Source organism: Maylandia zebra, linkage group LG4, assembly GCF_041146795.1.
Source record: "Maylandia zebra isolate NMK-2024a linkage group LG4, Mzebra_GT3a, whole genome shotgun sequence".
In the NCBI taxonomy this organism is placed as follows: Eukaryota; Metazoa; Chordata; class Actinopteri; order Cichliformes; family Cichlidae; genus Maylandia; species Maylandia zebra.
The window spans coordinates 12,430,171-12,454,755 of record NC_135170.1 but is presented as its reverse complement, the minus strand read 5'-3'; the positions used below and the strand labels follow the sequence as shown (position 1 = coordinate 12,454,755).

At 44.4% G+C, this 24,585-nt stretch overlaps 1 protein-coding gene across 4 annotated transcripts in view; it reads left to right on the top strand.

Annotated features, from left to right (window-relative positions):
- The window catches only part of ep300b (EP300 lysine acetyltransferase b), a 30,730-nt gene extending 6,426 nt beyond the window's left edge, over positions 1-24,304 (top strand). The window contains exons 4-30 of one of the 4 annotated variants that reach the window (XM_004575492.2): positions 653-962; positions 1,407-1,520; positions 1,670-1,912; positions 2,737-2,842; positions 2,939-3,067; positions 3,203-3,320; positions 3,437-3,620; positions 3,839-3,916; positions 4,553-4,632; positions 4,769-4,927; positions 5,033-5,533; positions 5,800-6,039; positions 6,144-6,324; positions 6,870-6,988; positions 8,892-9,131; positions 9,933-10,021; positions 11,119-11,199; positions 12,480-12,536; positions 12,687-12,764; positions 13,236-13,303; positions 16,178-16,328; positions 17,420-17,680; positions 17,791-17,956; positions 18,188-18,355; positions 18,441-18,602; positions 19,419-19,700; positions 19,840-24,304. In XM_004575492.2, the coding sequence (XP_004575549.1) occupies positions 653-962; positions 1,407-1,520; positions 1,670-1,912; positions 2,737-2,842; positions 2,939-3,067; positions 3,203-3,320; positions 3,437-3,620; positions 3,839-3,916; positions 4,553-4,632; positions 4,769-4,927; positions 5,033-5,533; positions 5,800-6,039; positions 6,144-6,324; positions 6,870-6,988; positions 8,892-9,131; positions 9,933-10,021; positions 11,119-11,199; positions 12,480-12,536; positions 12,687-12,764; positions 13,236-13,303; positions 16,178-16,328; positions 17,420-17,680; positions 17,791-17,956; positions 18,188-18,355; positions 18,441-18,602; positions 19,419-19,700; positions 19,840-22,911 (7,437 nt within the window). In that variant the 3' untranslated portion in view covers positions 22,912-24,304. Of the gene's footprint in view, positions 1-652; positions 963-1,406; positions 1,521-1,669; positions 1,913-2,736; positions 2,843-2,938; positions 3,068-3,202; positions 3,321-3,436; positions 3,621-3,838; positions 3,917-4,552; positions 4,633-4,768; positions 4,928-5,032; positions 5,534-5,799; positions 6,040-6,143; positions 6,325-6,869; positions 7,022-8,891; positions 9,132-9,932; positions 10,022-11,088; positions 11,200-12,479; positions 12,537-12,686; positions 12,765-13,235; positions 13,304-16,177; positions 16,329-17,419; positions 17,681-17,790; positions 17,957-18,187; positions 18,356-18,440; positions 18,603-19,418; positions 19,701-19,839 lie in introns of all 4 variants that reach the window. The other 3 variants (XM_004575491.2, XM_004575490.2, XM_004575489.2) reach the window with 3 other exon arrangements.
- The last annotated feature ends 281 nt before the right edge of the window (positions 24,305-24,585 follow it).

Sequence of the window (24,585 nt, the reverse complement as noted above, 5' to 3'; positions counted from 1 at the left end):
CCCACCTATCTCACAGAGATGAATCATCATAAAGATCAACCAAAAGCCTCAGGAGTGTAGTGTCAGATAGCAGTGACTCACTGCAGGTTGTTAACTTAGTCTGTGTGTTTGAGTGTAAGAGCTGCCCCCAATTTTTGAGTTCATTCGCATTTCCAATTAAATGAGCAGGTGGATGTTCTGCACTGATTATCATTAGCCAAGAGAGATGATCAGAAGTCAGCTGGGCGCTGTCACCTGCTCTGCTGCGGTTACATTACAGAGTTACTTATTATGCTGTATACCATTTGGCTCTAATTAAAAACTGGCCTTTTTTGTGCTTTTCAGCAGGCTCGTTCGTGCTTTAGATTCTTCTCCTGTATTTAATTATTAAATAGCTGAAAGCATTATTCAGAAGTAGACTTTTTCCTCATTTCTTCCCATATTAGTTTACTGATTGTTGAATCAAGTACCTGATCTTACCGAGTGTATTAAACTTCTGAAACTTATGGCAAAAACGGCAGTTTCAAAGATCCATGCTCGGAGACTTCTTGCAGCATGGATCTTTAGCTGCTAGGTGCTCAACTGTTATAAGATTGGTTACTGAAAGTGATCATTTTGTGGTGGATAATCTTTCTAATGTGGCCTGTGCCTCTTTTCTACTCTCCATCCTAAGACGACTCCTCAGCAGCAGCAGCCTGGACCAGTTGGCGGTGTGTCGGTCAGCGGGGCAGCAGCAGCAGTGGGAGGGGTGCAGGTTGGACTCAATGCTGTGGGGGCGGGACCCGGCGCCACACCTCCTACTGCAGACCCCGAGAAGCGGAAGCTGATTCAACAGCAGTTGGTCCTCTTGCTGCACGCGCACAAATGCCAGCGGAGGGAGCAGGCCAACGGAGAGGTACGACAGTGCAACCTGCCTCACTGTCGCACCATGAAGAACGTGCTGAACCACATGACTCATTGCCAGCTTGGCAAGTCCTGCCAGGGTGAGTCTGCTGAATTACACCGATGGCTAGTTTATATGGTGTGTGGTTTATCTCATAAACACGATGGTGTCATGCATCTGCAACACTTTTTTTCCCCTTCTCTTGTTCTTTTACATATTTTCTTTTAATCCCTGTTGGTTTGCCTCCCAGTTTTTCTCTATCAGGATGAGTTATTTTCTCTTCAGCTGGCTGTTTTACTGTAATTCCTCTCCTTGTCTCACCGAGTCTCCATCTGGACGTAGTTTTGTTTTACTGAGTGACTCATATAATAAGTTATTACCTTTTGGCTCTTATTTTGCTTTTTTGTTCATCCTTGTCATGTTAATCATCTCTTGCCTTCACTCTTCACACACCGTTTCCCTCCACTTGCTCTCCCATCTTTTTTACTCTTCATCTTTTATTTCCTTTTCTAAAACATTTCCTCACTCTTGTCTTCTCCTCCAGTGGCGCACTGTGCCTCATCCAGACAGATCATTTCTCATTGGAAGAACTGCACACGACACGACTGTCCTGTCTGTCTGCCACTGAAAAATGCTGGGGACAAGAGGAATCAGCAGCGTGAGTCCTTTTCAGACTTTGGCTGTATCTGCACATTAATTCCTTAATTAATTATTATTTCTAATTTAAACAATAAAGTGCATCACAGTGGGCTAGAATTCACGATACTCATCTCTCGTTACCTCTGTTTCTTTCTCCTGTTGCCACAGCTCTGGGCAACAGTGCTGGGGTGGGTTTAGTGAACTCCTTGGGTTCAGGTGTGCCAGGAGGACAGTCCAACGCACCGAACCTGAACCCTCCCAACCAGATCGACCCCAGCTCCATAGAGAGAGCCTATGCTGCACTGGGCCTCACTTACCAGGGCAACCAGATGCCACAGCAGCCATCGCAGGCCAGCGTGCCAAACCAGGGGCTGCAGGGACAGCCCGGGATTAGGACTGTAAACAGCATGGGTTAGTATATAGAAACCTGCTAGGAATATGATGTCCTTAACCTTTGGGGAACAACTTAAGCAGCCCTGTAATGTTTAAGTAGAGCTTTTCGGAAACTTCGAATGAGCTGTTTAAAGTTGTTCAGAACTTCTCATCAGTTGCTGGCGCTGCCTCAGGTGTTATGAAAGAGGCCTAAACATGTAACTTTACAAGTCTTTGGTGAATGCTGAGTGTTCTTTAGTTCCTCCTTAATCTTTTACAGTTCTCCACTGAAGTTTAATTTACATTTCAGTGACGCTGAATGCAACAGTCTATGCTAACATCGTTTGTATTTCTTCCCCGCCTATATTCACACTGTACTTAACAATCCAGACCCAAGTACACTTCAGTTTGTCTGGGCATCTCGGCTCCACTCACTCACTCACTCACTCACTCACATACATACTTTCAAGGAGTGTTTTTTTTTTTAGAGCACAATGTGATTTTTGTGGCTCAAGCTGAGACGTTTTTATAAACGGTGAGAAACGGTCTTTTCACGTGCCTTAAAGGTTTGCTAATTATTTAACAGTGATTTCCATGGTGCCAGCTGTCATTGTAAAAACGTGACGTTTTTATGCTTTGGCGTGGTTAGCGATCACACCAGATGCGTACCATATATGGGTCCAACTGAACCGTGTACTGGGATCGGTGCGCAGTGATCGCACTAGTCAGACCAACCTGGCTTTATCAGACAAATGTGATAGGGCACGATATAGACAGTGTAGTGTGAGTACACTCTAAAATCTAAGGTAAACACTAGTCTACTTTTTATTTTCTATTCTAACTCCAAAACCCTCTCTTTCCAGGGGGAAACTCTATGGGAGTGAACGGTGGAGTTGGGGTGCAGACCTCCAACCAGCATTCCTCGCTACTGCCAGATGCCATGTTGCACAACTGTATGAACGCGCAGAGGTCAGACTGCCTTTCATTGGCCACATCTATTTACTACTTTTTCATTCGGGTTGCGCTGGCTGAGACCTTAACTAACTCATCTGTCATTTCTCTCAGTCTGATGAATGATGGTGTGGGGAGCCTTGGTTCCTTGCCCACGGCTACTTCACCTTCTGCTGGAGGCATGAGGAAGTCTTGGCATGAAGACATCACACAAGACCTCCGCAACCACCTTGTCCACAAGCTGTGAGTCTGTCGTGTCCTGCAAACGTTCCAACAGAACAGAGGCAATGAAATGAATAAACAAGTTATTTCCAACAGTCGGTGTAAACGTAATTGTAGATGCACATTTTTCCTTTTCGTTTGTGTGTATCTGAGCAGTGTGCAGGCCATCTTCCCCACTCCTGACCCAGCTGCACTGAAGGACCGGCGGATGGATAATCTGGTGGCTTACGCTCGAAAAGTAGAGGGGGATATGTATGAGTCAGCCAACAGCAGGGTAAGAATCCAGTGTGACTATTAGTTGGCAGATATAGAAAAAATAACTTTACATACATTAGTGTTATGTGCTGTTGGGATTTATCCTGTAAAATCCGCTTGCTGCGACTCTTCTAGGCGGAGTACTACCACCTGCTGGCAGAGAAGATCTACAAAATCCAAAAAGAGCTGGAAGAGAAGAGAAGGACGCGGCTCCAGAAGCAGGGCATCATGCCTGGCCAGCCTGGCATACCCTCTGCGGGCCTCCCACAGGGGCCTCCTGGCATGGGACAACCTCCCATGCCGCCGGGGCAACCACCTAGTGAGTAAACATTATGTTATTACCTCAGTCAGACACTCGTCTACAAATACTGCTGGCATACAAATAATCAAACTGATTGCCACCAGTCACATCTTTGCCTGGTACAAGATACAAAACACAAAATTTCCTTCTCAAAAATGAAATGTAGTCCAGAGGCAAAGATGTAATTTTGAAGTAGACAAGGAGCTCACTTTGATTCCTCGTTATTGCTCTGTCAGATGGGCCTCACGTTGATCCATCCATGGTCAGACCACCCGGCCCCAATCAGATGGTCAACAGGATGCAGAATCCAGCAGGTACACAAGTATAAATGACTTAAAATCAATGGATTCTTGAGTAAATGTCATATACTGTATTTATTTTAGACAGGAGTTCTAGACCAGTATTTAAAAAATTTAGAAATCAGGAAGTAGATATGGCTTTTCCCCCATTGTGGAAATGTTTAGCAGAGAGCTACATTAGAGGGTTGGTTCACCCAAATTATGTGCAGATATTTATTTCTTTCTCTCTGCTGCCATCCCAAATCATCAGAGGTGAGCCGAATTTTGTTTGTGGTTTTCATTTTTGCCATTTTTTTTTTTGCCAGCAGTTTATGTTAAATCTTGTTAAGCAAAGTCTGTAGCTTTTTATTTTTGTTAATTCAAACTTTCTACCAAAAAAAATGTCCTTATATAAACTGCTGATAATCTATATTATTAATATGGTTATCACTCTAATCTTTGTGAACCAAGGCTTAAACATCTTCAGAAAAAGTTTGAGCCAAATTTAAATGAGATTACACGCTGCCACGACCAGGAAATACTTACTCTTTATATCACTTTCTTTAATATGTCTGCATAATCCAAACAGTGCAAGTTACAGCAATGCCCAGTGAAAAGTGTTTTCACATGCCTCGATTTTGTCTTTTTTTTTTTTTTTTTTTTTTTTTTTAGGAATGAACCAGTTTGGTCAGATAGGTGGGATGCAGTCGATGGGTCAGAGGTCGACGCCTCCTCTTGCTCCGCTGAACCAGGTTGGCATCACTGTTGCATTCTCTGTCATTACTTTGGGTTCATATGAATACCATTTATTGACTCATGTGCTGTGAAAAGCTCTAACTACAGTAGAAGAGCTTACATGAGACTTTACGTGACTTGTTTTGTTTCCAGATGGGTATAGGAACAACGAGGATGAGTCAGCCTAACGCCACACCGTTACAGAACCAGTACCTCCCTCCAGGCCAGTTTCCTGGGTCCAGTCCAGGACTTGGTCCTGGTGCTGGTGCCGTTGGTATGAATCAGTCAGGAACACAGAATGCTGTGCATGCGGTAAGGACTGAGTTGAAGAGTGACATTACTTTGTAACAAGTTTAGAATGATAAAGTTTCAAAGAGGATGACTAAACATTATCCTGTGTCCTACTCTCTGCATCAGAACCAGATGTCAACACCGCCATCCCACCCAGCCAGCAGCCCCGCTCCCCAGTCCGCCCCTTCTGTTCCAGGCTCCGGAGCCCCCGTAGGCTCTATGGGGTCTGTGAATGCTGGTGGCACTGGGTCTCTGCCTAACCTGCCTCCATCCTCCAACCAATCCAACGCTTTCCCTCATTGTCCGCCTATGCGAACAAACTCCCCGTCACCAGCACGCAGCTTAACACCTCAACCCCATCAGACACCCCCGAGGTTACCTGGTTGTCAGACCCCGCAGCCGCAGACCCCCAGCACACCCCAGCTGCCCCATCCCCAGCACCCTCAGCAGCAGCAACAGCAAGCCCCGCAGCCGCAGCCATCAGTGCACACGATGAACTCTGAGAAAGCTAATCACCTTCAACAGCAGACACTTGGGGACATGGCCTCCTCGGGCCCTCAAACAAATCAGACTTCTTCAGTGCTGAATCAGAATGCTCACGTGCCATCACAGCAGCCACAGACCCCGGTGAGCAGATTAGAGTCTTTCTTTATTTTGTCTGCTCTTACTCCACATTCTTTCCCTAAGACTAAGTTTTGTGAGCCTTTCGTTTTGAATTGGTTCCCTATCTGACTCTTATTTTTTTGTACTCACAGGAAATATGGGAAAAAAATCATCATGTTTAGTTTTAGCAGATGACTGTGTAAACCCAACATAACATGGCACGTGTCCCGTTTGTGATTTCTAACTTGCCTTTTCTAAACCTCACTCCATCTCTGCCTGCTCTGCCTCAGCTATCTGCGAAGCCTTCTCTGACAGCAGATGGTCAGGTTTGCTCTCCAGCATCAGTCACCAGCAGCACTGATCCCACCTCTCAGCTCGCTTCAGCCAACGGCCCTGCTCCCAGCCAGGAAGATGTGAAAATGGAGGTGAAGAAACAAGAAGAGGACGACGAAGGAGCCGATGCTCAAGGAGACGGCAAGGGGAAGATGGGAAAGGGTCAAGCTGATGTGAAGATGGAGGAGAAACCAGAGGTGAGGCTCTTCAAAATGAACTTCCTGATGTTTTATTTTAGTCTTCTTTTAGTCTTCATTCTGATAAAGAAATTTGTTAACTGACACACAAACCTTTCTCTCAGATAAAGAAAGAGAAGCCATCAGGAGACGGGTGTAAAGGAGAGCCCATGGACACGTCTTCATCTTGTGTGTCATCGTCAGTAGCGACAAGTGAAGACAAGAAGCCAGAAGTGAAGAAAGAGGAAGGGTCAGGGTCAGCAGCCACCAACAGCTCCCCAGCTAACACTCAGAGCAAGAAGAAAAGTAAGCGTCCACTGTTGTCTTTGTTAGTGATTAACAGCTGTAGCATCTCCACAGTGACAGCTGTGTAACCACAAACTGTGACTCATGTGAAGCACTGTCATAGAGAAATAAGTTGAAATCACATGAATCTACTCGAGGAGAAAGATGAACTTCTGTGAACTTTATCATTGTTTCTGACAGTGCTGGCCTGTGAATGTGAAGTAGCGAAGGCTGTCATAGCTTATTAACAGTGTTGTGCATCATACCACAGAATAATATGCAAAACATTGCATTATGTATGAGTGGTAGGCTCACGCAAGCTGTTGCTTAAGCCTGCACCCATTATTCCTGAATTATTGTGGTTCTGTTCTTTCCCCCCCTTTTTAGGAAATATTGCCCCCCCCCCCCAAAAAAAATCAGACAGAAAGAAAATGAACAATGAATAAATTAAAGAATAAACACACAGAGCTGGAAATGAGCACAAGACGTCCTCTTTTAATAATGCAGTTGGGGGGGGGTTACTGACCGCTCCCTGATCCACTCCCTGACTGATTCTCCTTTTCCAGTTTTTAAGCCCGAGGAGCTGCGTCAGGCTCTGATGCCCACCCTGGAATCTCTGTACCGGCAGGACCCGGAGTCCCTTCCCTTCCGTCAGCCGGTGGACCCCCAGTTACTGGGAATACCCGTACGTATTCGAACTAGTAACAAAACTAACCTGGTAAGGGACTGCACTGGCTGCCATTTTGCTTCAACTCCTCTCAAAATTTAGCTTATTTTTGTTTTTGTTTCTTCCATCTTAAATATTTTTCTTTCTCATACTTTTCGTATTTTTTTTTCCCACACTTTAATTTTACTTTGTACTCCTACCTCAATGGTTTTTTTTTTTTTTTTTTTTTTTTTCCCCCCACTGCATGTCATATGTTTACGTGTTTGTATTTGTATGCTACTTTTTGCCATTTGTAAATGAAAGCAGTGGCTCTTATGAATGCAAATTTAATATGAAACAACATCAAAAGGTATTAACAGCTGAAATGTATTTTAACTCCATATTTAAAAACTTCATAATATAAGAAGGAAAAAAAAAACCGGTTGAAAGAATATTACACATACCGGTACCTAAAAATAAAGACTTTGCACGGGATACACTCTGGATGATTTGCAGTTCACGAGCCAGTCGCTTTCATTTATGTATTTTAATTTGTTGCCATTTGACATCAAGTTTTAAAGTTGCATTGCTTCAAAAAATGTTTTTTTTAAATATATCATTATCATCATCATCATCATCATCGTGGTAGTGTCCCATTGCTAGCTTTCTAGTTCAGTTCCTCACCAGTAGTAGTGTAACGGTGTTCAGGTGGGCAGTGTGTAGAGGTGGGTGACCTTCAGTGGGTCCAATTTGGAGGGAAGACTACTTGATAAGATTCAGGATGTTTTTACTCTGAATCGGAGCAACTGTGTCTGTCCTCCCACTGCAAATATGAACATTAATAAACAGCAGTGATTAGCAAGCCTGTTGGCTCACATCTCCTTCTGGAGCACCCACATTCAAGGGATGTAACTTTCTGCTGCTGAATAACCATTCAGCTCTTTTTTTGGGGGGGGGGGATGTAACTTACAATAGTTTGGATTAATAAAAAACAAAATATAGCACATTGCTGTGATATATATTCGGCCCTGTAATAGAAATTAGGCACTGCTTGTTTGTTTTTATCAGGTTTTTTTTCCTCTTGTGAGTGTTTTCACTCAGAGCCGATGGACCTCCTTTCTTCTGACACCCCTCTCTGCCTTTCAAACTGTGCTTTAGTTTGAGGAGAAGCAGAATGCCTAAGACAGGAAAAGAAAAACAACCCAGAGAGGCATCCCTCCTCTCACACTCACTTGCTTCACCTCAGCCCTGTTGATTTTAACTCAGCCAACATATTGCCGCTCGTGCTGCTAGCATAGCTGACGCCGACCACTCGGCTGCTAGAAACAGTTTATCTCTGTCTGCCTTGTTGCTTTTGCCGCTGCTCTATTCTTCTTGGTTTTGCACCCTGATCACAACCCAGAGACTCATTTTCCCCCCGGCTGTGTGGCAAAATGAGCCAACATACTTCCCAAAGCAAATTGATAAATAATAATTTTGCAGTCACATTACTGGGTGTCATTTGCATTATGTTTACATGTCATCTTTAGGTAGTGTTTAAATGGGTGTATGAGCTGACAGCACAGACAGGGACTTGACTTTTAAAGTAGGGTGCAAGGCAGAGAGCTGGAGGGCAGAAGTTGTCATGTCTCTCTGTTTGCACGCGAACCTTCTTCTCTACAGCGCTCAACAACATTGTCCCCCTGCACCCTCTTCTCTCCCTACTCTGGTCCCGCCTGGTTGACTGCGACGCCGTCATCGCACCTTCACCTGATGACCACGACGACGATGACCTTGATCGTACTCTTTTTTTCCCCCCATCTCTCAAACTCTTCCCTTGGGTGATCAAATGCTCCCACATCTCGCTGCTCTTTCCTTTCTCCCTGCTTCTAAATCTTTCTCAACTACCTGAACTTTACATTGACTTGCCATTCTTACCTGGACGGCGTCCCTTCCAAACCAGGACTACTTTGACATCGTGAAGAACCCCATGGACCTGTCGACCATCAAGCGGAAGCTGGACACGGGGCAATACCAGGAGCCGTGGCAGTATATAGAGGACATCTGGTTGATGTTCAACAACGCCTGGCTGTACAACCGCAAAACCTCCCGCGTCTACAAGTACTGCTCCAAGCTGGCTGAGGTGTTCGAGTCGGAGATTGATCCCGTCATGCAGGGCCTGGGGTACTGCTGTGGGAGGAAGGTGAGGCAGAACCATGTTTTTTATCATTCCTGTGTGTCTGCAGGTGTAGACTAATAAGTGAAAAACTTTATCTACCATTTCTGCAGATCAAACCTGCTGAATAGAACCTTTTTTGTTTTGAATCTAGTTGAGCTTCAGGTAGTTTCCAGAGTGGGTTTTCTTATTTCAGTTTGGTTTTTGTTGTTTGAAAATGTTGCATTTTAGTTTTTATTAGGTTCAGTGTTAACCTTAGTCTTTTTAATGATTATTATATGGAGGGCATATGTCAGAGGCAGGTATTGCAATAAAAACACAACTTTTTAAACACATACTTGTTTTTTTGTAACCAAACTATCAGATACTAAAACTAAAGATTTTTCCTGCATTTTAATTTTAGTTTTTGAAGTTCACAAAATCGTTTCAGTTTTATTTTATTTAAAGTCTAGTTTTTATAGTTATTTTGGTTAACTAAAATGTTTTTTTTTTCACATCTTAATATTAGTTTTACTTTAGTTTTAGTTAATTATAATAACCTTAGTTCTCTCCACTCAGACAAATCCTCCACATCACTGCGTGGATTAGGATATAGGATTAGAAGAAGCTGAAAAGGGAGCAAAGAAATGTAATGTGTTAGTTAGTTTTGAATTCAGATAAGTTGTCCCCTGGTTGCCATTGGAGACAAAGACCCCGAAGTCCATCTTCTCTTTTTTTTTTTTTTTTTTTTTACAGTCTGTGACTTTATGTAAACCTGGTACATCTAGTGTTAGTGTGTGTTTTTAAACATTTATTCATATGAGATTTCTTTTTGTCTCCTCATTGCAGTTTGAGTTTTCCCCCCAAACGCTATGCTGCTATGGAAAACAGTTATGCACCATCCAACGTGATGCTGCTTATTTTAGCTACCAGAACAGGTAAGGGCTGTCGGCAGAACTTGGTTCTCATTTCTTTTTTTCTTTTTTGCTGTGACAATGCAGACAGTGAGATCACCTCGTATGTGTCGTGTTGTATTCCTCACACTGATATTTCCTACAGCATAGCATCAATCAGTCAGTTCAATCACAGATGAGTTTTAATTTGGCTTCAAATGGTTACCCTGGCACCATCTCCATACTTCACCACTTTAATTTCCATGTTGTTGTCATTCATAAAGTGGGCTCCCGTCGTCCTGCACAGTTCCTCTTTTTTTTTAATTTGTTGCACCACTGTTCTCACAACCAAGTTGATTTCACATTTTCTAAAATGTACCGTCATGAGCAGAGTGGGAGGAGGTGGTGGTGGTGTCATGCTCGTCACCAGAAGAAAGGTTCCCACTTTATAAATGACCAGAAAGGATGATGGGTCTCTGTTGCTTTACCATTTAATAATTAATTTTTTTCCTCATCCACCTTTTCATGTATGGAGACTCCTCACTCCCTTCCTCCTCCACAGCTCCTAGTGGTCTCTCATGTTGCTGTAATGTTGTTGTTGTTGTTTATCACTGAACGTCTGATGCTAATCTTTGCTTTGCCTTGGCTCTCTGTCCTCTGTTGGTTGTTGTTCACATCCTTCTCCTTCCATGCTCCTCGACCCCTCCCTCTGTCCCTCCCTTCATCGTCTCCGTCTGATCTGTAACGTTTTATTTCACGCTTTTTATTTTTTATTTTTTTATATTCATTTTGACCTCCCTTTCCCCATCTCCCTCCCTCCTCCCTTTTCCCTTCCCTTCTCCTTCCCCTCTCTCCCTCCTTGTGTTTTTTTAACGCTTGTGATGTCTGCATTGGCCTGCTTTGGTGTGACCAATCATCCACTCCGAAATTTACGCGCAAAATCAAAACACCCGCCCACACAAAAACCCTGCATCACGATTGGCTGCCGGCGACGACCTACCTTGCCCTCTGCCTCCTCCTGTGTGTCCACCCCCTGGCCTGTCCTGCCCTGATTGGCGGCTGCTTCTTCGTGCCCTCTCTGTGATTGGCTGTGCTGATGACGAACGGTGTAGTTCACCAAAATATGGGCTTCTTGCTGACAGGTATCACTTCTGTGAGAAGTGTTTCAACGAAATCCAAGGCGAGAGTGTCTCCCTGGGGGATGACCCCTCCCAGCCTCAGACGTGAGTACCATCACATTGTCTCCTTCATGCAACGCACAACACAAGACAGCTTGCTTCATCTCAGAGGTCCTTGTGTAATGCTTGAAACCCACTCCTTTTCTTTAGGCTATCAAATATATTTGTGAATTTATTGAAAACTAATTGGAAACTTTATTTTGTTTTAGTTTTTTTTTTTTTTTTTTTTAAGAAGAAATGCTTCTGTCCTCCTGAGTGAAACACAGTTCAACACACTGATTTTGATAGGGTTATTGTGAATGCAATGAAAGACTATTGTGCAAGCGACCAGCACTAAATTACGTCACGAAAATATAATTTAGTGATCAAAAATACAGTTTAAAAGTTAGTTTGTGTCCTCTAAATGGTATCATCAGTGTCTCCCAACACTGCAGAGCAGCTTTTCTGCAGCGATGCCTCCGCAGAGGAACATCTTTGGAAATAAACCTGCACAAAAAAAAGGCACTCAAATGTTTCCTGTTGTGTACACCTATAGCTTAGCTGCAGTTTTTTGTTTTGTTTGTTTATTTGTTTTGTTTTTAGTTCCTCAAGCTGCTTTTTCTTAATTAATGTTACTGTTGTAAAAGCATTGCATTTTTATTAGTGGCGCCACACTGTAGTGATTCACTCATTTGCTTAACACACATAAGATTCCAGTTCAAGATCGGGAGGGCTTCTGGTGTAAAATCTGCTGAAAGAAGCTTCACTTCTTTCCTTTTTATAATTTAAGTCTTTGTGTTTCTCTTAGGTGTGGATTTGTTGCTCGTCTGTATTTGATATCACTGTAACATAATCGTCCTGAATCTTTCTGTTAGCCAAAATGAGGACCAATGCCACACACTTATCACACATGGTAGTAAACTGAGCTCAGCCTGGGCAAAACATTCGCTAAGTGGCATCTTGCAGCTTAGGAAACAGGCTGCAGATTTTACTGATCAAATGAATAATGGAATAATCAGTCACAAAGTTCTAGTCCTGATATTTACTGACCCAGTTGTTGAATGAGCGAGAAAATGGTCCAGATAATTAACAGTGAGTCCTGTAGGATTAAACAGTGTTGAGCTGCACAGGATTAGTTTGTGGCGGCTCTGTGGGTTAGAAGAGCTTCCTATTATTGCTTTGTCTTCCATGACAGATGATCAGGATGAGAGCATGTAGAGGGGAAGTGTTGAGGCAGTGGGCACATTTTGAATTTGTTGTAAACATTTCCGAATGAAGGAAATGCAGCCTGCAGTCTGCAGAGGGCTGAGTTGATTACAGCTGGTTCTTTCTGATTTTTCCCACAGCTCCATCAACAAAGACCAGTTCCAGCGGAAGAAGAACGACACGCTTGACCCCGAGCTGTATGTAGCCCTTCTTAACTCATTTGAGAGCCATTATTGTGTTAAAGGTTCTCGAGGAATCAAGCGGGTTATTTCCTCGGGTGTGATGTTTTCACTGTACTAACTTTTGAACGTCTGTCTTTTGTCTCCTCGCGCTCTCTCCCCGCTCAGACTTGTGGAATGTATCGACTGCGGCCGTAAAATGCACCAGATCTGCGTCCTCCATAATGAAACCATATGGCCGTCAGGGTGAGCCAGCTATCACAGACACACACGCGAACACACACGCTCTCTGCGTGACTGGGTCTGGAATATAATCTCCATTCTTTTTTTTCTTTTTTTTTAACTAAAATCACTTAATATGCCCAACTACAAATGTTGGGTCTGACATTCACTTTTCCAGCTGCTGCTGATTTAAAATAGGTTTTAAATCTCAAACACTACATCGGGGTGGGGGTGTCAAAAATGCTTGACAGCGTGGCGGCAGTCCCGTAGCAAAGAGACTCATTCCTCCAAGATTGACCTCCCTACATGTGTGGTCTGTTTTTAATTGAGAGATGTGAGTGATTTCCCACTCATTAGAGTTGTTTAAAGAAAGGAGGACTAGCATGAAAGGCCGAGTCATGTCTTGATTAGAGCCGCTTTGTCACTGTCACTGCTGATTATTGTGACAGAGCTGATGGTAACCTCCAAATCTAACCGTTGAATTTTCACTTCCAGATTTGTTTGTGACAGCTGTCTCAAAAAGGCCAATAAGACACGGAAAGAAAACAAATACGCCGCCAAAAGTAAGTGGAATAAAGCTGGGCTCGTCTAATGCTTAGTCCTTACACCTCTGCTTCTCTTCTTCGCCCTACCCACATATTTTTAATAAAGCACCTGTTTGAGAGAGGCAACTAATCAGAAGAAAATTGGCTTGGACAATTATTTTGATCGGTGCTGAGATTTGTGATTATGTGTCAGGATTGGTCATTGATTTTTATATATTTATTGTAGTGACAAATGTTTTTATTGCACTGTCACATAAACATAACACTGCGTTCACACTGTTATAACACTGGTGTGCATTCCTGCTAATGTACAAATCTTCTCTTCACATGAATTCAATGCCTCTCTTAGAAGATAAATGAAAAATGTATATAATTTAAAAAATGTACCAAAACTTGCCACAGAATAAAATCAATGTTGACTGTCTTTATGTTTACATTATGCTACATCACCTGTTAAACAATCTTGATAAATAATCTAGACAAATAAGGTTTGTGTCACCGGCAGTAAGGATTGATTTACTTCCACTAATATATGTTTCAAGCGCAAGCATGAATAAAACCTTCAGTATATATATATATATTTTTTTTTCATCTTTATTGTCGTGAAATAGTGATATAATTTCAAGGCAATATCAGCCACCCTCTACTTCCTCATTTAAAGTGTGACCTAGAGATGAGGGGCAAAAAATTAGACTGACCGACCAGTCTAAAACTAGGAAACACAGTTAAAATCTAAAATAACAAAACAATAAATCATCGAGCCATTTTATCCCAATTATGTGAAATCGAGTTTCGGGGGCAAGGAAGGCCAGACCTCCTTTTTGCCAGCCACCTCCTCCTGCTTATCTGGGGAATCACCAAGGCATTCGCAGGCCAGCCAAGAGGGAGATTGTGTCCTGGGTCTCCCCCGGGGGGGGGGGCTGCTCTCAGTAGGACATCCCTAACCCGAACACCTTACCTAAGAGGCAACTGCGTTAGCTGGCTCCTTTCGATGTAGAGAAGCAGCGGCTCTACTTTGAGCCCCTCCTGAATGACTGAACTCCTCACCCTATGCTAGGGAAGAGCCCATCCACCCTTTGGAGAAAGCTTATTTCCACCGCTTGTGTCCACAATTTCATTATTTTTTTCCTTTTAAAAGAAAAACGATAATAGTGTTAACAAAAAGATCAGGCTGAGATTAAAAGCACAAAAGTAGCCAAAGTCGTATTTTCCCTGGACATTGAGGCAACAGTAACTAAAGTAACCTAATCTTGAAAATCTGTCTGGGTTGTCGTATCTTTGATCTTTTTAGCTGCTTGAAGCCCTCACTTCGAAGTATGTAACCGCATCAGTGATTTCTGTCCACTGTATGCTCTTCCTGTCATGTGGAGTGCAGCACCAGCAGTGCTCGGCAGGCTCTTTTGTTTACATCTGGGTTGCACATCAGCAGCTGTTAGTATCTCCTCCTTCGTAGCCTGGTTTTTGCCTCAAGTGGTTAAACAAGTTTGTTTTCACCTTCAGCAGGAACACGTTTCTTGTATATTTTGAAAAGCACTGCACTTCAGTCATCATCTGACACAGTTTTTAGGAATGCTCAGATCATCTAATTGTTGCAGGCAGTAGGGAGTGTAAATCTATGGCATTGTCATAGCATTAATATGACCTTATGTCTTTATACCAGTATTATTGCAGACAGTATGATAGTGCAATTCATTTATTTACTCTTTTAAATACCCGTTTCTGCAATTCTGTTCAGTATTACCCCCCTGCTATACACTGCAGGATAAATGAGGATTATTTTGAACTGTAAATCGTGCAAAATTACTAGAATGGTGTTGTTTTTGTCACCAGCAGACTCAGAAAAACAGTAAAGAAAGCTGCCAGCAAGGCTCTTTTTTTGTTTTTTGATGTAGATTTGGATTTTACCCAGAAAACTATGCCTGGTTAGCATTAGTCATCCATGCTGAAAGAAGGGATTTCTCAGTGTTTTTATAAGTACATTTAACTTAGAAATGCCATCCTATACATAAACCTGAGTTTCCCTTCATTTCTTTACACTTTGCTTTCCAATGATCCAGACTGTCCTGACTTTAGTTTTTTGCGTTTTCGTGGTCTTGAGCAGCAGTTTCTTCATCTTTCAAAGTTTTTGGACATTGGCTGCTTTTTCAGTCCAGTCCTTGCATCTGACTTTTTTCAGGTCCAGTTCGATCAGGTAGTCTTTTGAAATGAAATTTGCCTCCCATCAGTCCTAGCAATGCGCTTTCTTCTGATGCTTTGTAGCTCTGATGTGTGCATCAGTGTAATCGGTATACCAGGAAATCGTGCATCAACAAAAATTCCCCTTAGCTAGGAATTCAAAGTGCGATTAAATGCATTATTTTTTAATGCGTTATATTTTCAAATTCATTGCAATTAATGCGTTAAATTTCCACCCCTACTTTAAACACTTTGTTACTAGCAGCCTGTCACAAAAACACATTGTTTGTTCCCTTATCTTTAGTTTAATATATGATAATGCCATCGGTAACACCGTTTGGCAGACATAAAGTGGTGTTTTTGCACCAATGAGTTGATTCATTGAGATATCTCCCATATCTCTGTGGGGTGTGCAGTTTGTGCTTTAAAAACCTGAGGAAACTGAACAAATGGAGGACAAAAGATTAGATTGATTATACTGGAGTGAGGCTGATGAAATGTGTTGTATGGAGGTCTGTTTCCTGGATACAAGGTAGTAGATATTTGTTGGTGGAGGTTTTCAATGAATGAAGTCAGAAAAAGGCTCTGTCCCACAGCTGCTTCCAGTTTTTCACAAATAAAGAAGTTAAAATACTTGTTCACCAAAAACTACAGTGTGAGAATAGTGGTACCTCTCAGCCCTGTTATTTGGTCACACCTGTTTCTCTGTGTCCGCAGGGCTTCCTCAAACCAAGTTGGGGAGCTTTTTAGAAACTCGCGTGAACGACTACATCAAGCGGCAAAACCATCCCGAGTCTGGAGAGGTCACCATTCGTGTGGTCCATGTCTCAGACAAGGTGGTTGAAGTCAAGCCGGGAATGAAGTCCAGGTAAACAGTTAAATTTCACTGCTGCTGCAGGTTTTTGGGGAACATAATTACTGATTAGAGGTGGGAATCCATGGAAACTCCTAATTGCTATGGGAGGAGTTATTACGGTAAGCTGTGATTTTGGTAGGTGAAAGTTTTGAGGTGCTACATATTATTACATGTATTAACAAAAATATCAGTATGTGCATAAAAAAATGTAAGTGAAGGGTAATAAGTTAAGATCATGTTTGTCAGTTTTGCAGGAACAATGAAAAATGATTTAAAGTGTGAGAAAACACTGATCCCTGTTCTACATAGAGTTAGCGCAGATATATCAGTGTGGCGGATATATTGGTGGATATTGATACTGATATGTTATCGGTATCATTCTTTATATCAGTGTTTGTAATGGTCAATAAATGAAAATGAAAGTTAAAAAACAAAGGAGAGAAATATCCTAAACAAGGTTATGAGATGTAGTGTTGTGTATATTGTCCTCTAGGGGGCACTCTGCACCTTTCCTGTTAATATCATTTGTTTGAAACCCGATAAACGCTCAAAACAATATTTTAAACTGCATTGTCATACTATCTTAGTAGGAACTCATTAAGAAAAACTACAGATAACAAGTATTGGGTAAATCTGTGCTTTTGTGTGTCTGAAATGAATAAAAAAAACATCAGCTAATATATCAGCGTTTTAAATGACCAAATATTCTGTCGGGCTCTGCAAGTATGTATGAATCCTTGAAGGAATCGGTGAGAAGAATACTTCCCTACGTTTCACAGCGACGAGGCAAATCATTATGAGATTATCAAAAGGGAAGATGAGAGGTGACTCAGCAGTGAGTGAGGAGATTAAAGATTAAATCAAGTGTCCAGCAAGTCGAGAAGGAGGAAAGCTGCAATCTGAATTGATTTCAGTGATTACTTGCGTCTCATTTAACATCCAACCCCTTTGGCTTTGACAGTTTTGTCCTAACCAGATTTTAGCTCACTCGGTAAAAGCGCTGCATGGCTGTAGTCTGTGTTCACACGTGCCACAGTCAAGTTTCTTCATTTGCTGATAATGTTTGACGCCAGTTTTCTTCACCTATTTTTGTTCCCTGTCAGGTTTGTGGACAACGGAGAGATGGCCGAGTCTTTCCCATACAGGATGAAAGCCCTGTTTGCATTCGAGGACGTTGACGGAGCGGACGTTTGCTTTTTCGGCATGCACGTTCAAGAGTACGGCTCAGATTGCCCTCCTCCCAATCAGAGGCGAGTGTACATTTCCTACCTGGACAGCGTGCACTTCTTCAAACCTCGACACCTCAGGACTGCAGTCTATCACGAGATCCTGCTGGGCTACCTGGAGTATGTCAAAAGGCTGGGGTAAGACAGGAGCTTAGAGTTTCTTTGTGTTACATTTGCTGTTTCTGAATGCTTTTAGTTGCATGAAAAGCTCAGTTTTATATAAAAGGCTCCTTGTCTCCCTGTCTCAGGTTTACAACAGGGCATATCTGGGCCTGTCCTCCTAGTGAAGGGGATGACTACATCTTCCACTGTCACCCACTGGACCAGAAGATCCCCAAGCCTAAACGCTTGCAGGAATGGTACAAGAAGATGCTGGACAAGGCTGTGTCTGAGCGCGTAGTCCATGATTACAAGGTGAGACAGTTTATCCCTAATTCTCATGCTCTGTGTCTGGTTGTCCCAGATTCTTTGAGCAAATGAGTCCATTTACAAGCTGTTCTTGTAGGTACTCTGGTAGTTTCATGTGGCTTCTTACGGTTTCCATCGCCCTGGACTGTCTTTAACATAGTTTTCTTGCATGCTTTGTGTGACCCTCTGAAACCTCATTAACAGCATTACCTTGTTTCGTCCTCGTCATCCCTTTAGGACATTTTCAAGCAGGCAACAGAAGACCGGCTGACCAGTGCCAAGGAGCTGCCATACTTTGAGGGCGACTTCTGGCCTAACGTCCTGGAGGAGAGCATCAAGGAACTGGAACAGGAGGAGGAGGAGAGGAAGAGGGAGGAGAACAGCACCTCTAATGAGAGCACAGATGTGAGTGGAACAAGGTCCTCAATTTTTGTCACAATATATATATTCGCGGTGTCCTCTTGCTTAATTGACATTTAAACGTTCACAGGCCATAAAAGGAGACAGCAAGAATGCCAAAAAGAAGAACAATAAAAAGACGAGCAAGAACAAGAGCAGCTTGAGCCGAGCCAATAAGAAAAAACCAGGGATGCCCAACGTTTCCAACGACCTTTCCCAGAAACTTTACGCCACAATGGAGAAACATAAAGAGGTATGCAAGTCTAATTTAGTCGTAGTGCCGCTGCTTACTCTCTTACTCGACACTGCAGCATATTTATATTTATACCACTATCAGCCATCAGACTGATTTGTGGAGCAGTTCTGATATTACTTACTTAATACGGCGGCATTAAAACACAGTCCATGTGCTTAGTGCAACCTCAAAGATGCCTTTTGGCAACACAACCATTAACAAGAAAGTCACCTTGTTTCATGGCCTGTATATAAAAGATGGAAACAGCCAGTGTTATGCCACTGCTGGTTTGTGAGCTCCCGTTTTTGAAGCTTCATCCATACCATCATGACCTGTTGTCAGCTGTGTTTTTGGCACCAGAAGTGACTACAGCTGGACAAAAGGGGGAAGGGAAGTTATCAGCTGACACCAAAAAGCAAGTTGCACACATACATTGTATGCAACAGACTAATAAAATCCTTTAATTTCACGCACTGAAATAAATTATTTTGAAGAAGCCACAAAGCAAGCAGCTGCATTTAAGTCTGCCCCAGTTCAGAGGTCCAGTTCTGTGACACCTAGCAGGAAGCTAGTGGTCTGAGTGGCACCTACTTGTCCTTCAAAGCAACCACGCTTCTAATGATCCTCAACTTTAAGTCTAAAAAAGAAAAGAGACCAAAATTGTTTAGTGCAATGATGGTAACATTTTATTAAAAAACAAAACAAAACACTGACTCACTGATCTGCAGGGGAAAAAAAGACAAATTTTCCCTCAGTTTTATCTTCCCGCATAAACATACTAAATCAGATCTTGTTAAAGGTTGGTTAAATATTTTCCTCGCTTTAAACTGGCAGGTCTTCTTCGTCATCCGCCTCATTGCTGGTCCCACCGCCAACTCACTGCCCCCCATCACCGACCCAGATCCTCTAATGGCCTGCGATCTGATGGACGGCCGTGATGCCTTTCTAACTCTGGCCAGAGACAAGCACTTGGAGTTCAGCTCTCTCAGGAGGTCCAAGTGGAGCTCCATGTGTATGTTGGTGGAGCTCCACAACCAGAGCCAGGACCGCTTCGTCTATACCTGCAACGAGTGTAAACACCACGTGGAGACTCGCTTCCACTGCACTGTCTGCGAGGTGAGAAACATTTAAACTGTACTTTATGAATATTCAGATCTTTTTTTTTTAAAGCACAATTTTTCATTTCACAGTAGCATATGTTAGTTAATCTATCAGTTTTGTGTTATTAAACGATTAATTTTGCCTAATTTTCCAGGACTATGACTTGTGCATCACCTGCTACAACACTAAGGGTCATGAGCACAAGATGGAAAAGCTGGGGCTTGGCCTGGATGACGACAGCAGCAACCAGGCAGCGGCAGCTACTCAAAGCCCCGGTGACTCTCGCCGTCTCAGCATCCAGCGCTGCATCCAGTCGCTGGTCCACGCTTGCCAGTGTCGCAATGCCAACTGCTCGCTGCCGTCCTGTCAGAAGATGAAGCGCGTTGTGCAGCACACAAAGGGCTGCAAGCGCAAGACCAATGGCGGCTGTCCTATCTGCAAGCAGCTCATTGCTCTGTGCTGCTACCACGCCAAACACTGCCAGGAGAACAAATGTCCTGTCCCGTTCTGTCTGAACATTAAGCAGAAACTCCGGCAGCAGCAGCTGCAGCACAGACTGCAGCAGGCCCAGATGCTGAGAAGGAGGATGGCCACCATGCAGCGGGTGACCCAGCCAGCTGGAGGGCCACCGGGCGGATCTGCAGTTGGACTTCCATCACCAGGAAACAATGTTACCACAGCGCCTAGTACCCCAACATCTGGTGGAACGCAGCCTCCAACTCCTCAAACCCCGACTCAGTCAATGCCTCCAGTCCCGCAGCAGGGAATGGGTCCTGGTCCAGGAGTGCAGCAGCAGCCAGGAGGGATGCCTCCCCAGCTTGCCCTTCATCATCAGTTCCAGCAAATTCCAGGAGGAGGAGGGGGAGGTGGTGGTGGTGGGATAATGAACTCTCCACAACATCAGCAGCAGCCCAGTGGAGCAGTGACCAACCCTCAGCAGCTCCAGCAGCACCACAACAGTTTGCCTCAATTTTCCAGCAGACCTCCAGGCTCCTCACCAGTCCACCAGTCCCAAGGTAAACCAGTCCTTGGCTCTGCCACGCCTCCCCAACAACAGCAGCAGCCTGGTGGCGCTGTCATGACTGGAAACATTGGGAGCCAGCAACCTCCTAACCAGCCGCCGAGCCAGCCCTCCCTTCCACAGCAGCAACCTTCTGGCCCTCCACCGGCAGCTGTAGAAATCGCTATGAAGATTCAGCAGGTGGCTGACGCTCAAAGGAAGATGGCACTACAGAGACAGGCAGCCCAGGCAGCTGGAAAGTTGATGCCTTCTCACACTCAACATCAACAAGGTCAAGGTCAGCAGATGGGCATGGGACACCCAGGGTCTGTAGGCATGGTAGGAGCCCAGGGCATGCCACCGCAGACCCAAGTGGCAGTGACAGCTGCTCGGGCCCACATGGATCAGCAGCAAGGTGCTCCTACAGGGATGATGGTTGGCACCAGCGGGCCCATGCAGCAGCCTCCTCAGCAAGGTAACATCCCACATGGCCAGCTGCCCCCTCAGGTACAGCTCCAGCAGCAGAGGATGGGAGCTCCACTTCAGAACCCACAGCAGCAGCAAACACAGTGGACAGCCCAGGGGATGCCGCCCCACCAGAGACAAGCTATGATGAACCAAGTGGGCCACACTGGCATGATGGCCGCTCAGCAGCAGCAGCAGCAGCACCAACAGGCTCAGGGCCATGCTGCCTTGATGAATATGGTGCAGCAGCAAGGCGCTGGAGGCGGGGTCACAGGTGTACCTGGAGCCACTGGTATCCAGGGGGTTGGCGCTGCTGGTGGAAACTTCCCCCAAGCAGCCCTCCAGGAGCTGTTACGGATGCTCCGCTCACCTAGCTCTCCACCTCAGCAACAGCAAGTCCTCAACATCTTGCGGTCAAACCCACAGCTGATGGCTGCTTTTATCAAACAGAGGGCATCAAAGTATAAGGGGGGGCAGGGGGGCCCTGGCGGACCAGGGGCTGTGCCAGGAGGACCAGGTCCCACAGGGGGGCCTGTTGGAAATGTCATTGGAGGTGGGGCACCACAGGTGAACTTGAATGCTGCTGGTGTTAGTCAGCCAAGCATGCACATGGGGGGTCAGGGAGGGGCCAATGTGAACATCGCCACTATGGCTCAGCTGCAGCAAGTACAGCAGCTGCAGCAGCAGCAGCAGCAGAGACCGATGCTCAGCGGTTTACAGCAGCAGCAGGTTGCAGCTCTGCAGCAGCAGCAGGGAGTGGGGAGAGGAATCCAGGGCCAGGGGCCACAGATGGGAAACATCAGCAATCCTCAGCTTAGAGAATTGTTCATGAGACGGCATCTTCAGCAGCAGCAGCAGCAGCAGCAGCAGCAGATGGGTATTAATCATGGTCAGTTTCAGCAACCACAGCCACCACAGGGCCAGGGATTCATGGGACAGCCGGGGATGCAGCCTCCCACTGTGGGACAGGGTCCTCCTGGAGGTCCGCCTCTTGGTCCCCAGCAGCCTGGTGGTCCACCGGGCCAGCAGGGGCAAGGCTACCCAGGCTCTGTGGCCCAGCAGCAGGCACTCCAACAGAGGCTTCAACAACAGCATCATCTCCAAATGCAGCAGCAGCAGCAACATACCATGGCTGGCCTGCCAGGGGGTGATGCAGGTCCAGGTGGAGAGGGTGTAGGAGGCCCTCAGCAGCCACCCCAGGTCCCTCAATCTGCACAAAGTGGACCCCAACCTTCTCAGGCCCTACAAGTGCTCCACCAGAGATTGCTCCAGCAGCGACATATGGGCCCCGGTGGGTCACCAGCCCAGCACAGTAACCCCATGAGCCCTCAGCAGCCGCAGCAGATCGCCCAGTCTCCACATCCACACCTGCAGGGCCAGCCTCTGCCCACATCCTTGGCTAACCAGGTGCGGTCCCCACAACCGTCACCCAGACCCCAGTCCCAGCCGCCGCACTCTAGCCCGTCCCCACGCATGCAGCCTCAGCCTTCTCCGCACCACATCTCCCCCCAGTTGCAGACAGGTTCGCCACACTCAAGCCATCTAAACCAGCACCACCCGGGAATGGTAGTTCCTTCACAGCAACAGCAGCAGCCAACGACTCAGCAGCAGCAGCAGCAGAACACTATGGAGCAATTTGGGTCAGACCAGAGTGCCATGCTGTCCCAGCTGAGTGGCATGGCCGGTCTGCACGGGCCAGGGGGCAACAGCCAGGACCCGCTGAGCCAGAACATGAATCACAACCCTTTAAACATCATGTAGGACTTCTCCTCAAAGTGTCAAGCTGAGCTGAAGTTCTCCGTGATCCTTCGCACAGACTGCACTCGCCCAGGACAGTATTACTGTTATTATTCAGCCTTCTTTTTTTCTTTCTTTTTTTAATACTATTATTAAATGTTATTTAAAATGTTTTCAATAAAGATGCATTGAACTGAACTTCCTATGGGAGATGAACAAGAAATCAACCAGTTGTTAAAAGAATTAGAATAAATAAATTGTAAGTTATTGCTGTTAATATATATATATTTTTTGCCAATTGTGGACAAAGAGGGAGACTGCTTCTCTAGCACCCCCACCCACCCCCATCCTGCCACCTGTTACAGAGTACACAAAAGGTGATATTTTTGGGGGATAAATACAAGTACTTGCCTTTTTTTGTTGTTGTTGTTTTTTTCAGAAATGGTTTTTAAGATTTTAAAAGTGATCGAGAATTAAAGAGGAAATGATTTCATGCATACAAATTTTTTTTAAAATAAATATATATCCATTTTGTTTTGCTTATGTCAAACTCTTTCTGTTTTAGAGTGATGTGGATAATTGTTAATGTAGATCCAAATACGATGCATATCTTCCCTTTTTTATTTTTTAATGTTTGGGTTTGCTTTATTTATTTCTTTTATTTTGGGAGGGGGCGGGGTTATGTACCTTGAGACTGCTACGATTCCTATAGAAATATATTTTTGTTATTGACTGTTAAGATTTAGATGTCTGTAGTCGACTCTCTCCAGCTGGGGAAAATGTTGGTGTTTTCTCGCAGAGGTTGAGGGTCTGCTCCGAGTCTGACGTGTTGAACAGATGTGTTTCCGACGTTCCCGGACAGCTTTTTGTTTTTCTGGGACATCAGTCATGCTGGAAGACACTCTTCTCCCCCCGCCTCACAAACATGCAAAGCCCTCTCCCTCGAATGTGTGTGCACTCCTTCCTTTTTAAAGACTCTTAAAACGGAGCAGTGGAGGCTTGGGGAGGGGGGTGCATACCTGTGTGCCTGTAACATTTTGAGTACATTGGCTGGGATATGAAAAACAAAAAGAGTGGGGTGGGGTTTTAGTGTTTTTAGGATTCTGCTGTTTTGAAGTAAACAGAGGATAACAATCCAAATGAACTGTGTTGCACAGAACTGAGGCAAAAGAAGGTGATGTGAGCAGCTGGTTTCCGTCTCTTTCTGCCTCGTCCCCTTTGCTGCTTCCCTTGGACTTTAAATCCCCCCTGCCTACTCTTCGAGAGGGAGTTGGGGTGAGCTTCCTCCCCATGAACTCCATCCTCTTTATCTTTCTGCTAAGACCTTTGGGAGGTTAATTTAATATTTTTTACTGTACAAAGGAAACAAACTGTGGACTCAAATACTGTTTTTATAATAAAATGAAAATTACCAATAGCGGTGCGTCCTGTGTGTGGCTCTTTGTTAGTGCTACTATAATTACTTGATAATAAAGAACACATCTTTCAGCATTTCATGCATTTTGAAAAAAGACTTTCAGAGACCTGGAAATGTTCCCGACTTTGGGTCAACTTCCGTAGTTTAAATGTGTTAAAGACTAAAAAAATTGACATGACAGTTGACAAAAAGATTCTGACATTTTTCACAGTGCATGTTTGAGGTACATTTTTCATTTCCAAATAAGGAAAAATACACATTAGAGGATAGAAACAAAGTAT